Consider the following 12,990-nt stretch of genomic DNA (forward strand, 5'->3'; position numbering starts at 1 on the left):
CAGCTGAGATCTAAAAGATGAATGAGAGGAGAGATCATCCAGGTGAGAGCAGTAGATGTGGAAACCCTGAGCCCAGGAAGAAGCAGACATGCTAAAGGAACTGAAGAAAGCCAGAAGGGCTGGACTTTGAAGAAAAAGGTGGACAGTGGAACAAGAAGGGCAGGTAGGGGTACCATCGTGTAAGACCTTGTGGGCTATGTTAATGATTTGGAGATTTATTCTAAAAGCAATGGGGCACCATTACAGGATTATAATAGAATGAGGTTTACATTTTGCATGGTTATTCTTCATGGAGTATGTTTATATGGGGAATGGATTAGAGGGAGGTGAATGAAATCAGTTAGGAGGCAAACATCAGGTAAAATATGATGGTGGCAGAAGGGATGGTGATGGATATAATAAAATAACTTGAAAGATATTTAAGTAATAAAATCAGTGGGATTCGGTGGTTGATTATATGAGGAAAGTGAGGTAGAAGGAGGTCCCCATCCAGGATCACTTATTGGTACCGGCTTGCGTGGATGGTGTTGCTATTTCCTGAGAGAGGAGAAGAGGGAAGAGGAAATCCACTAGCTCAGTTTTGCATGTGGTGCATTTGAAGAGTCTGGGGGACATCCAAGTGCAGACATTGAGCGAGTTCTTGGATGTATGGGTTCTCTTGAATTCATGCTGATCAGCACATTTCATCCCCCTACCACTCTATGCAAGTTTGCTAAATCTAAGGGTGAACCTCAGGCTTCTTCTTGCTAGACTTATAGGCAGCATTTGACACAGTTTATCAGTTCCTTCCTCTTAATTAATTTCCTTCACTTGGCTTCTAGGTTTCTCTGTCCTGGTTTTCCTCCTACTTCAGAACTTATTACTATAATCCCTACTTCTTACCACTGAAGTCCTCCAGGGATCAATCTTTGTATATCTTCTCTTTTCTATCTATAGTCACTGTTTGGCTTTAATTAGCACAATCTCATGGCTCAGCTCTATGCTAACAATTGCATATTTACATCTCCAGGTTGGATCTCTCTCCTAACCTCCAGGTCATACGTCTCTCTACTTACACTACACCTCCATTTGGTTAACTAGTAGGCATATGTAACTTAGTTTGTACAAACCAGAGATTTTTACGTTGCCTCCCACCATCCTGTACTTACCACTTTCCCCAATTCCGTAAATGACAACATCAGTCTTACAATTTGCTCAGGTGAAAAACCTCATCACATTTTCTCATTCCCCATATCAAATCTGTCAACACATCCTGTTGGCTCTAGCTTTAAGACACACCCTGAATCTGTCCACCTCTCATCACTTCCACTGCCCCTACTCTAGATGAAACTATCCTCATTTCTCACCTAAATTATTGCACTAATCCCCTACCTGGTCTTCTCTTGCTTCCACCTTCCTCTTCTCCCTACAGTTTATTCTTAACACATCCAGAAAGTTTTTGCCAAAACATATGTCAGACCATCTCACTGCTGGGCTCGAAAGCCTCTCTTATGTCTTCATCTTACACAAAGTCAAAGTCATCCCCATGGCCTCTAAAGCTCTCCCTGATGTAATCTCATCTCTTAACTGTTCCCCCCTTCACTCACTGTGCTCCAGCCCCACTGGAAATTCTTCCAATTCTAGTCATCCTCCCACGTCATGGCCTTTGTTAGAATGCCGTTCCTGGAATGCTGCAGCCTAGAAGGTTCTTCCCCTAGATATCCACTTAGCTCACATTCTGAGCACATTCCGGTCTTCACATAAATTTCACCTTTTTAATGAAGTCTCTGTAAGTTCCACCCTTATACTCCATACTCATACTCCCTACTCTTCCCTGTTTTATTTCCCTTGGCAGTATCACCTCATAACATGCAAATACATTGTATGTATTTATTTTCTTTATTGTCTATTCCCACAAAAACATTAGCTCCACGAGGGCAGGAATATTTATCTGTTTTTTTTCCACTGCTATAATTTCTGAATTAGTATACAGATCTAGAACTCAAAAGAGAGGTGTAGATCTAAAGTAACAATGTGGGAAACTTCAGTATATCGTTGGTACTTGAAACCATGCAAATGGATGAGATTACCCAAGAGATTAAAGAATGTGAAAAAAAAAAAAGCATGGCTACCTTACTTTAAACATTTGAAATCCAAAGAGAGAAGGTTGAGCCAGCCAGGAAGCTGAGAAAGAGCGGCCAGGGAGGTGAGAGGAAAAAGAGGGTGGTGTTATGTATGTGAAGGGATAGAAGAAATGTTTCAAACTAGGAAGGGCCAACTGCATTAAATGCTGCTAAGAGATTAAGAAAGATGAGGATTGAAATGGTATTTTAACATAGAGGTCACTTCTGGCCTTAGGACACTTTCAGTGGACTGATGGAGGGACACAGCTGAAACCGAGTCCCCCTGAAACCGAGTTCCTCTACCGAGTTTACGATTAACTTTTCTATCCACAACTTTATTCCCTTTCTTGTCCCACCCCTGTTCCCCTCAGGATTGAGGAGCAGCAAGGAAAAGAGGGGAATGAAACCAAGCAGGACCTGGCGAGGCCTTCCCAGGTACAAAAGCCTCTCTGTGTCCTCCGTTGCCTGTTTGCAGAAAAAAAGGCTTTAGTCTCCTAGGCCTTCCCAAGTTGCAAAGAGCAGACGCAAGCAGTTGATGATTAAAAAAAACAATAGAGTCACAGGACTCCTAGTTCCTCCTGAAGGAACATCCATAACAATGTGATGCGTATCTTTGAGTTGTTCTGCAGAAACTAAGACCCCCGCCGGTGGACGATGGCGACTACATGGTGACTCCATGCTGACCACAAGCACGTAGACCCCCGACTGGTTGGAACTAGAAAGTTGATGACTGAGATTCTCAAAACATCACCTTGTTACCTCACCACCAACCAATCAGAAGAAGGTCCATGAGTTGATGAGGCATATGACGCTATTCCTCTAACAGTGTGTTTAAAAACCCTTGCCTAAAAGCCATCAGGGAGTTTGGGTCTTTTGAGCATTGCTTGGCACCCTGCAATAAACACTGTACTTTCCTTCACCACAACCCAGTGTCAGTAGACTGGCTTTGGGGCATGTTGGCCGAGTGGACCCGAGTCCGGTTGGTAACACAGCCAGGCTGCAGTGGGGGGAAAAACAGAGGGAGGGATGTGGCTGACTCTTTCTAGAGGAGTGGCCATGAATGAGAGGAGAGAGATTTGGCAGTACCTGGAGGAGTATGTATGGTTGAAGTAGAATAGTTCTAGGATGAGGAAAACATGAGTATGTATAAATGCTGATGATAAAATCATGTGAGTCAATTTAAAGATACTTTGTATCACAAAGAAAACCTTTTTAGGATGTTCCAATACAGAAGGACATGACTGGCTAAGCTAAAATGTGGCAAAAAAAATACCAGGTCCTGAAATAGTTGTCAAATTTAGTACAAGCCAGTATAGAACATTACTGCAGGCAGAACGATAGTATTGTATAAAGGTAGGAAAAGGGTATGCAGACTTTGTGATGTGACTGAGTCATGAGTAGAATGGTAATTATGGAACTGGGTCCAATTCTGAAGCCCACAACAGAGAAAAGTATGGAAAACACACCTGGGAGGTTAGAAGTGGGGACACAGAGATGTTTTAAACATTTGAGACAGCTTTTTTATTCATAGGCCATGGGCACTCACCTGATCTGTGCCAGAAAAGGAAAGTTTGAAGGGAGATTAAGTAACAGACTTCAGAGAATGTCTAAATGTACTTTTCCTACTCAAATAGTAATTTAGACAGGAACTGGAACTTGGGTTAGGCAGTTGAAAGATGGTTTTAAGTATATCAGCAGTGGTGGAACGCCACCTACTCTTGATTTTTAAAAGGAGTATGCAGTTAACCTTAAGATTGCTTCTGAGAGAGGGAAAGAGCTTTTCCTGAAGATAGTGGAGAAGACTGAATGACCTCTCAAAGGCCTTTCAGATCACAATCGTAGAATCTACAATTTAAGTGCAAACTGCTACAATTTCCTTTTGGAATCTTCTTTCTTTGAGGGTTAAGTTATATTCAATTTCAAAATGATTAAGTGAAATTTTGGAAAATATTAGGAGTATATGGAGAAGCCTTACTTTTGTGGGCTGTGGGGTACCTATTCTCGTGAATATGTTTAAATAGTTCTAATTTCTCCTTGATAAGAGCTTGAGAAGAAATTCAACATTATGGTATATTCTATAGTGATTTCCAGCAAAGGTCCTTTTTTAGAAGGAGTTAAATAATATAAGAAGGCTAAGGTAATTTTACTGTAATAAACCCTTTATTTCTGTTAAAATGCAGGGTATGGGTAATTGAAAAATCTCCAATGATCAGAATACTTTATTCAACCACTGATGTTAGTCTCCTCCTCCTCCTCCACACACACACAAACACGCACACACACACACACACACACACACACACACTGAAACTTCCAGGAATGCTTCCAACAAGCATTAGAAATGATGGATTAGAGCTTCTCTTCCTTTGCCAGTTCAGACCCCAAAGCTCAGCCCTAAACGGAGGTGGTAACCAAGTAATAAAACTGCCAAAAGGTTAAGAGAGGAAGAACCAGGGGAACTTCATCATCACAAAATGGGTATTAACATCTAAATACTCTAGTTTTCACAGTCTATCACTTTCTTGGATATTAACAACGACACCACTGTTATATCCTCCCTGTGAACCAGGGAACATTGTTGAAGAACCTGGCCTGGGACCAAAGACTCCCATGGCCTACATCCAAAGACTTCCTTCTGATCAATGTGACCAATACTGGGGCCTCCCCAGCCAGGGTTTACTGCTGTCACTTTCCTTTGTATAGTGTACCATATCTCATTATATTTCAAGCACCCTCACCTCACTAATGCATACAAATATGAGTTAGTTAATTAATTAATTAATTAGTTAGTTTATTGCTGCCAAGAGCTGGAGGCTCTCTGTAGTTCCTCAGGGCTTTGAACTCTCTTGGGGAGGGTCAAAAATTCATTTCTTATCCTGTTGTCATAATTGATTAGGGGACTTCATGTTTTGATATAAAATCTTACTCCTAGTGTCTTAGACTTTCAGGACGTTTTTAAGGTTTAGAGGTTTTAATTATAAAACCAATGATGGTATAGCCTTGTTCTAGGTGTTTTCAGTAAAGTAGTCAGCTGTTAACGAGACGGAGAAAGACTTGGCTGAAACTGATGTGCCTTATCCTAAAGGTTCAGCTGAAGCAGAATTAACAGTTGGAAACCTAGCCAAAACAGGAAAGGGTAGGGGTGGCACTCCTCCTGGTGTTTCTGAGAAGGATGGGGACCCAAAGGAGGAGTAAGAATGTGAGAACTAATTGACAGCTTCCTTCCTTCTTCTCTCATGACCATTACAGATAAACGAAGGCCATTTTCACAATAAATGAATTGTTTTCTCACAATTTAAATCAAACAAATAAATAGTATGCCAAGATTATATTTAAGCTCCAATTAACCTCATGTTTTTTCTCAAATTGCCTAGATATTTAAAGTATTACTGAAATAGCCTTGGGAAGCTTTATTCAACTCTAGAGAGGCAAGTGAGTTTGACCAATAAATGTATAAATAACGTTATATGTGTTTGGTATTTAAGTATAGCCTTCAAAAATTCAGATGGAGATAAATAAATCACTGCTTGAGATATAGTGTTCCGATTAACAGCATATGCTTTGGCATCACAGAGATGAATCTTTGAATACCCACTCTGCCACTTACTAGCTTTGTAACTTTGGACAAATTATTTACTCTTTCTGTTCCTTGGTCTTCTCAGCTACAAAATGGGAATCACAACAAAACTCATTTAAAAGGTAAAACCATGGCAGTAATTCTAAGACCTTTTGTATTAATTTAGGTTCACCCAGAAGTAGGCTCTAAGACAAGGATTTAATTACAAGTAGTTTAACTGGTAGATGATACCAGAAAGCTGTGGTGGAAGAGTAAGGAGATGAATAGGAATGGGAAGGAAGTCTCTACAGGGCATGCTAATAAACAGGTTATCACTGTGGTCAACTGTGGTTCAACCCCCTGGAGATGTCTGGTGTGAACCATGCCCTGGAGTTGTCCTACCCAAGGAATAAAGAGGGTACAATATTTATGCATCAACTTCTATCCATCAGTGGGTGAGTACTGTTCTAGGGATGCCTCCTTCCCAGCACTTCCAACCTGCTCTGCAAGTGGGTGAGCTTCTCCTATGGCAAGAGAAAGTGCCTGGGCAGAGTCCCAGGTGCTTGCATTTAGAAGCCTCAGGGTTTACAAGAAGGGCTAGTGCTGAGGGGATATGGGTAGGCCATTAAGGGCCAAATTTTTTCCCACCTGCCCCCTTCTGGTTTCTGTAAATAAAGTGGTACTGGAACCCAGCCATGCCTGTTTATTTACATATTGTCTATGGTTTGGCTGCTTTTAGTATACACTGACAAAGTTGATCCCATGACCCACAAAGCTGAAAATATTTACTATCTGGCTCTTAACAGAAAGAGCGTTGATCCCTTATCTAGTAGGCAGCACAGCTGAGATTAGAATTTAGGCTTCTTGACCTCCCGTGCAGCATTTTCCTAATTACACTTGAGACTTGCTCTCTCCAAAATTAATTACAGGAAGAGATGGTTTTACCAGTGTTTAATCAATTAGAAACCTCTATTAACTGGCACTTCTATGTGTCTATTTATACAATGGTCATTCATTTCATAGTTATTACCCTGGGAAATTTGAAGAACTCCAACATCCTGATTTGGAGTCTTCACATGAAGCATGTTCTATATGCAATTTCTTTCGGAAATGCTAAATCGGGTATTGTGGTATGTGAATGTTCCCAGACCCAGCAGCTTGTGGATAAGAAAGGATTCACATTGACATTTACAACCAGATTTGTTGGCTCTTTGCCTCCATCTGCCAAGCAGGCCTTCAATCTGATTCAAAGTCCTGCCTATCTAAACGTTTATGAGAGTCTCCAGGGGAGCTCTGTATAAGCATGGCTATTCTCCCCACAGGTCTCTAAGCTGCTCTGCTAGGCAAATACTGCCTAGGCGTGCTGTACATCTACTCGAACTCCCAAGCTACAAAGTCCTGGGGCGGGTGGTCCTGAAATAACGTGGAGGTCCCTTTGGCATCCACAGCACTGGCTCTCACTCAGGTTCCACACTATGTTGCTCGCAGGAAGCAGGGATGAACTCCTTCCCCACTCACCACAGGCCTATGGCAGTGGTTCTTAAAGTGCAGTCCCAGGACCAGTGGCAACAGCACCATCTGGGGACCTTTTAGAGATGCAAATTCTCAAGCATCACCCCAGATCTACTGAATCAGGAACTTTGGAATCGAAGCCCCACAATCTGTGCTTTAATAAGAAATGGGTGATTTTGATGATGGTAAAGTTTGAGAGTCACTGACACAGGACATTGCATATAGACCAACACTTCGATCTCTGCTTTCCCCCTTTTTCTTCAATGTAGTGGTTTGGGTGTTAAGATGGCCACAGTAAAGCCTCCCATCCCTGTATGCCCATCCCTTTGCGGTGACATTGCAGCTCTTCCCTTCAAAAGGGGAAATCTATTTCTCTGCCTCTTGAATGTGGGCTGGACTGAAAACTTGCCTCGACCAATAGAACATAGCAGAAGTGATGTATGAATTACAGAGTCTAGGCGTCAAGACATCTTGTAGCTTTCACCCTCATCCTCTTGAAAACACTGCCCTGAGAATGCCATATAATGAAGCCCAGTCCAGCCTATTGGAGGATGATAGGCCTTGTGAAGTACCAAGGTTCTCCAGCCAACAGCCAGCTGTCAGATATTTGAGTGAATCCATCTAGCTCCTGTTGAGTTGCCAGATAACTGCATGTACATGAATGACCCCTAGCAAGACCTTCAGAATACCTATTAAGTTAATCACAGCCCAACTGCAGACCCACAAAATCATGAGCAAGTAATAACACTTGTTTTAAGCCATTACATTTGGGGTGTTTTTATGCAGAGATAGAAAACTGATACACTTAGGTATCTAAGCAACAACTGCAAAAAAGTTTTTTTCCAGCATGCCTATTTGTCCTGCTAATTGAAACAATTTATACAACTCAGGCAGAACCACCTCATCACATTACATAACATAAGTAAGCAGTCATAAAGGAGCTTGGTTTAGTATTTTTAAAAAGGCCCCTTGGGCCTCAGTTTCCACACATACAGAAGAAATATATTCAACTAGATACTTTCAATGATTATTCTAGGTTCAGAGTTCTATGGTTCTAAGAAATTCAAATAAACTGATTTTTTCTACTCCTTAAGTGAAAAAGACCGAGAAACATATTTCACTTTTACTCCCCATACGTCTAAGACTGAGTTAAATAACATTAACTGTTGGCTAGCTGCCTTCATATCTAGAATTTCCATTAGGTTCTTGGACAGAGAGATAGTGCAAGGCACAGCAAAACAAAACAAAACAAAACAAAACACAGGCTTTGGAGCCTGACACACTTGGATTATAATCCTGGCTCTGTTTCCTCCCAGCTGTGTGGCCTTCATCTAACTATTTTCCCTTCAAGCCTTGAGATCCTTACCTTAAAAATACTGTGTATAACCATATATACTTGGCAATTATTTTGAGGATAAAGACGTATATGTAAAAGCAGCTCGCACAACAGTAGGAGTGCAACGGAAAAAACTTACTACAATGAATGATAAGTTATATTGTATCACAATATAGTGTATGAAATAATAATCATATATCAGAACTGTATTACAAATTATATTTTCCCTTTTTATATTGTATTTATTTCAGATTATATTCCTGACTTCCAGAAAGTTAAACATTCTTAATTCAATTCTGATGTTTAAACCACCATGTTAAAGAAAAAAAGAATGTTTGATTTTTTAAGCAGCTTTTGGCAGGAAAGAGCACTTTGTAGGAAAGAGTTCTCTGCAGGAGGTGCCTTGTGTCTTGTCACTAACTTTAAACCAGGCACCGTCATGCTCTACTCACCTCTGGCCCTAGCACACCTTTCAAATCTTTTGATCACACACTACCTTGCCTAACCTGTTCGTTCTCTCCATAGATCAAAGAAGTAGAAATGAAGAATAAGTAATTAACAGATGACCAGATCTCTTCCCTAGCTTCCCTTTCAGCAATCTCCTGAACAAACTGTGTGAACAAGTAACATCTAAAGAAAGATCACAAGAAGTCGACAAGCCTGCATGCAGTGGGGGATGGCAATGATTCTGACCCCCATCCCAATTATTAACTGAGATTACTTCCCCTTTTCCCTTTAAAACTTTCATGGCCGAGCAGAATCTTCGGAGTTGCTTTTTGGGGACATGAGTCCACCTTCTCCCCAGATTACTGGCTTTCTGATTAAAAGCAACTTTCCTTTCCACCAACAACTGCCTTTCGGGTATTGATTTTCAAGTGGCGAGCAGCCGGACCTGAGTTTAGTAACATTTTGGTGCCCAGCTCTGGACCTGACTCACTTGTATTTAACATTTGTGCATTTAACATTTTTACTTTATGCCCAGCTCTGTGTCAGTTTGCTATAAGGAATGAAATGCCTTGCTTTTGAGAAAATTCCTCTTTCCCTCAGTTCTTCTCCAGCTCTGGCCCCAACTCCACCAGCTATCAGCAGTGGCTTGGAGCTGAGGGCATTCTCAGACTCTCCCTACTGGTGGCAATGTGGAGGAAGTGGCGGAAGGGAAGGAGTAGTAAGGCAGATGAGACTCTTAGCCGGGGGAGAAGGAAGTAGGGCAGGAGAGATGAAAGATGTAGTTTCCCTCTGCTTTGGCCATGTGTCCCCTCGCCCTCTGCTCTGGCCTCACTGGTCTCCTTGCTATTCCTGCATCTTGCTCCACTTCAAGGCCTTTGCTCTGGTTGTTCTCTCTCTGCCTGGAACAGTCTCCCCTGGATATATACATCCAGGCTTACTTCCTGACTTCCATCAACTTTCTCATGTTCTTAAGCGTTCTCTTAATAGAAAAGCTTCACTGACCCAACTACAGACAATCATGTCTTCATTCCCACTCACTTTTCCTCTTACCCTGCTTTCTTGTTCTCCATAACTGTGCTTCTCAAACCTCAGTGTGCAAACGAATCACCTAGGGATCTTATTAAAATGCAGATTCTGATGCAGTGGGTCTGAGGTGAGGCCTGAGATTCTGCATTTCTAACAAGTGTCCATTTGATATCAATCTGTGGACTATATAACTCTGAACAATATCGAGATAGTATCTGTTTTCTTCTTTATTACCTCATCATCTTTCTCTTCCAATCAGAGTACAGTTGACCCTTGAACAACACCGAAGTTAGCGCCGCTGACTTACTGCAGTCGAAAATCCATGGATAACTTACGGTCTGCTCTCTGTATCCATGTCCACATGCACAGATTCAACCAACTGTGGATCATGTAGTGCTGTAGTATTTACTATTGAAAAAATTTTGCACATAAGTGGACCCACACAGTTCAAACCCATGTTGTTCAAGGGTCAACTATATGTGTTTCATGAAGGGAGGGACCTTAACTTATTCTATGCTGCATCCTCAGCACCTAGTATGATGTTCAATACATAGAAGTTACTCAATAAATATTTATTAAATGGATGAATTAAATATGTTTCTGGAAACCGAAACTGGAACTTTGAATCTATTCTGCATTAGAAATATTATCGTCACATCTAGGTACTTTACAGGTTAAACAGATTTCTGTGCCCTGCCTTTGGAACCTTCCAATCACGTGATAGTAGCTTAAATAGGGGCATAAACCCATAATTATGTTCAGAGTTCAACAAACTTACAAACAAATCATCGGAACCCAATCTCGTTACAGAGTTAGAGAGTCTGAGGCTGAACATACAGGAGAAAGCTAGAGAACAAATACCAATAAATGATTATATAGGGACAAACTATGCATATGTGCTGAGGGAACCAAAAATTACAGGTTGTAAAAAGACATAAACCCGATATAATTAGTTGAATATAAACCCTGATATAGCAATTGTGGTGTCCCAGATTGACCAAAGGAAAAAAAAAAACGGAAGCAAAAAACAGTAACAGAAAAAAACAACCAAAGATGTTTTTTTAGTTCTGCTTAATTATAGAATTGGTACAGCAGAGAAGTTTTCTAGCTCCTTGCCCATGAAATTCAAAGCCAGCCTTAACATTGCCATGAGATTTTATGCATACCTTCTACTAACAAATGAATAGAAAGTGAAATAAAATAGACTGAAAATATGCAATAAAAACAAAAGTTAAGACTATAGCTAAATGAAGAAACATTCCTCTCCCAAGTCTACTGTGGTAGCCACGGTCCATTTTTCTTTTTCTTAAACTAAAAATGGAAGAGCTCTTAAGATTGCTTGTAAAGGGGACAAGGGGGAAGTGCTAGGAGGACTGTGTGTGTTTCTGTGGTTTCAGGAATTCGTGCAGGCATATTTGAAGAAGATTATCTAAAGGATATAGGATTTGTTGAGATGGAATCCTCACATATTTAGTCTTGGAGGCTACTCTGGAGCTCTACCCTGATTCCTTCTTCAGGGACAACACACCCATCCCTGCTACTGGGAGTACTGGTCGTTGATGGTATTCCTTACTTGGAATTGCCTTTGGCCCCAGAAGAATCTTCTAAGATCTCCCTTTCCTCCCAGCGGGCAGCCCCTGGGCAATGACTGCCTAGTTCGGGAATACAAAGGCCAGGCCCTCTCCTGCAATCCAGCCCAGCTCTAAGGCTCCTGTGGAATTGGCTGAGGCCTCTGCTGCAGTCAAATCACCCTTCAGCCTCTTCTGCTGTCGCTGCCATGGACCTTTCTTCATTGTGGGTGCATCTCTGGAGAACACACCCCAATATACTTTTGTCATTCCATACTCTGAATCAGTCTATTTCTAAGGAACCTACTCTAAGACATTTTGCAGAGTAAATAATACAAGTTTATTCCTAGTTTCAGAATTGCAACACATTTTCCCTTTTACCCAGGGATCATCTCACTGTTGTGCTTTTGAGCAAGTGTTTACAGCCACAGAGAATGTGATCCAGCATACTTACAAGCTCCAGCAGTGGCGAGTCCAGGGGTAGGGCCAGGCCACTTTGTCCTCAGCTCTTGAAGTAAATGGGTTACCGCCTTCCACTCTGAGCTCAGGTCTTCTAACTTCCTCTTTAATAGAAAAGCACACGTGTTATTTATTTGATTAACGTCTTGAAGTAACTTAATTCATGAAGTTATTAATTTATTTTGTGAATACATTACTGCATGTCTATAGTATTTTATTTCTAAAGTAACTTTTCTGGGTGGAATTCCTTTCAAAGGTATTTTAATTATTTTAGCCAACCACACTACAAATTTTTATCAATTGTTTGCTGCATACAGGCTGTTGCTCCAGATGCAATTTCACTGAAAGGAAGTAGAGCGCAAACATTACTGAAAGCAAAACAAATAAACAAAAAAACAGTGTCATCTCAGCAATTGGCTTTACTCTTTTAAAAAGTATCTAATGTGGCTGCATACAAGAATTTTCCAGAGAACATTAAAAATATCTTACTGCCCTCACTCACCCCAGATCAATCCTATTAGCAAGCCTTGGAGAGAGGGGCTGTGGTACACATGGGGATAAGCCTCTCAGAGTCTACTTTAAGGAAGGACTCTTGTCCCAAATGGTGAAGAAGATTTCAGTAGACATCCTTCAGTGGTCAGTCCCTTTAGGGACTGTCTCAGCTGCAGAGATCTGCCTTGCCCCAGGGCATGCCCTTCCCAGGGTAGCCCTCATTCAAGGACTGATCAAGGTGAGAGTATAAAGGCTCAGCCAATTTGGTTCAAAGCAGGACCATTTTGAGGGTCATTATAGCTGCAGAGCTCCCAGTAGAGTCAGCCAAGCCCGTATATGGTCCGTGATGTGTTGGTATATGTTAACAATTGGCTCTCTGGGGGAAAAAACTGATTTTAGTGTTTTCTAATTTCTGTGGTGTAAATACTCCCACTATAGCCAATTTTACCAAGAGAATGTCAAGTAGCTCACAAAATGCCTGAAAATTTGCTA

At 41.2% G+C, this 12,990-nt stretch overlaps 1 protein-coding gene across 2 annotated transcripts in view; it reads right to left on the reverse strand.

Moving 5' to 3' along the window:
• DMD (dystrophin) overlaps nt 1–12,990 on the reverse strand; it is a 1,714,964-nt gene that overhangs the window by 700,533 nt on the left and 1,001,441 nt on the right. Inside the window, exon 1 of one of the 2 annotated variants that reach the window (XM_061178412.1) lies at nt 12,002–12,085. Coding sequence is in view for 1 of the 2 variants with exons in the window: in XM_061178407.1 (XP_061034390.1) it covers nt 12,002–12,110 (109 nt within the window). In the remaining variant the exon portion in view is untranslated. Of the gene's footprint in view, nt 1–12,001; nt 12,111–12,990 lie in introns of those variants that run through there. The other variant, XM_061178407.1, reaches the window with a different exon arrangement.

Source organism: Eubalaena glacialis, chromosome X, assembly GCF_028564815.1.
Source record: "Eubalaena glacialis isolate mEubGla1 chromosome X, mEubGla1.1.hap2.+ XY, whole genome shotgun sequence".
In the NCBI taxonomy this organism is placed as follows: Eukaryota; Metazoa; Chordata; class Mammalia; order Artiodactyla; family Balaenidae; genus Eubalaena; species Eubalaena glacialis.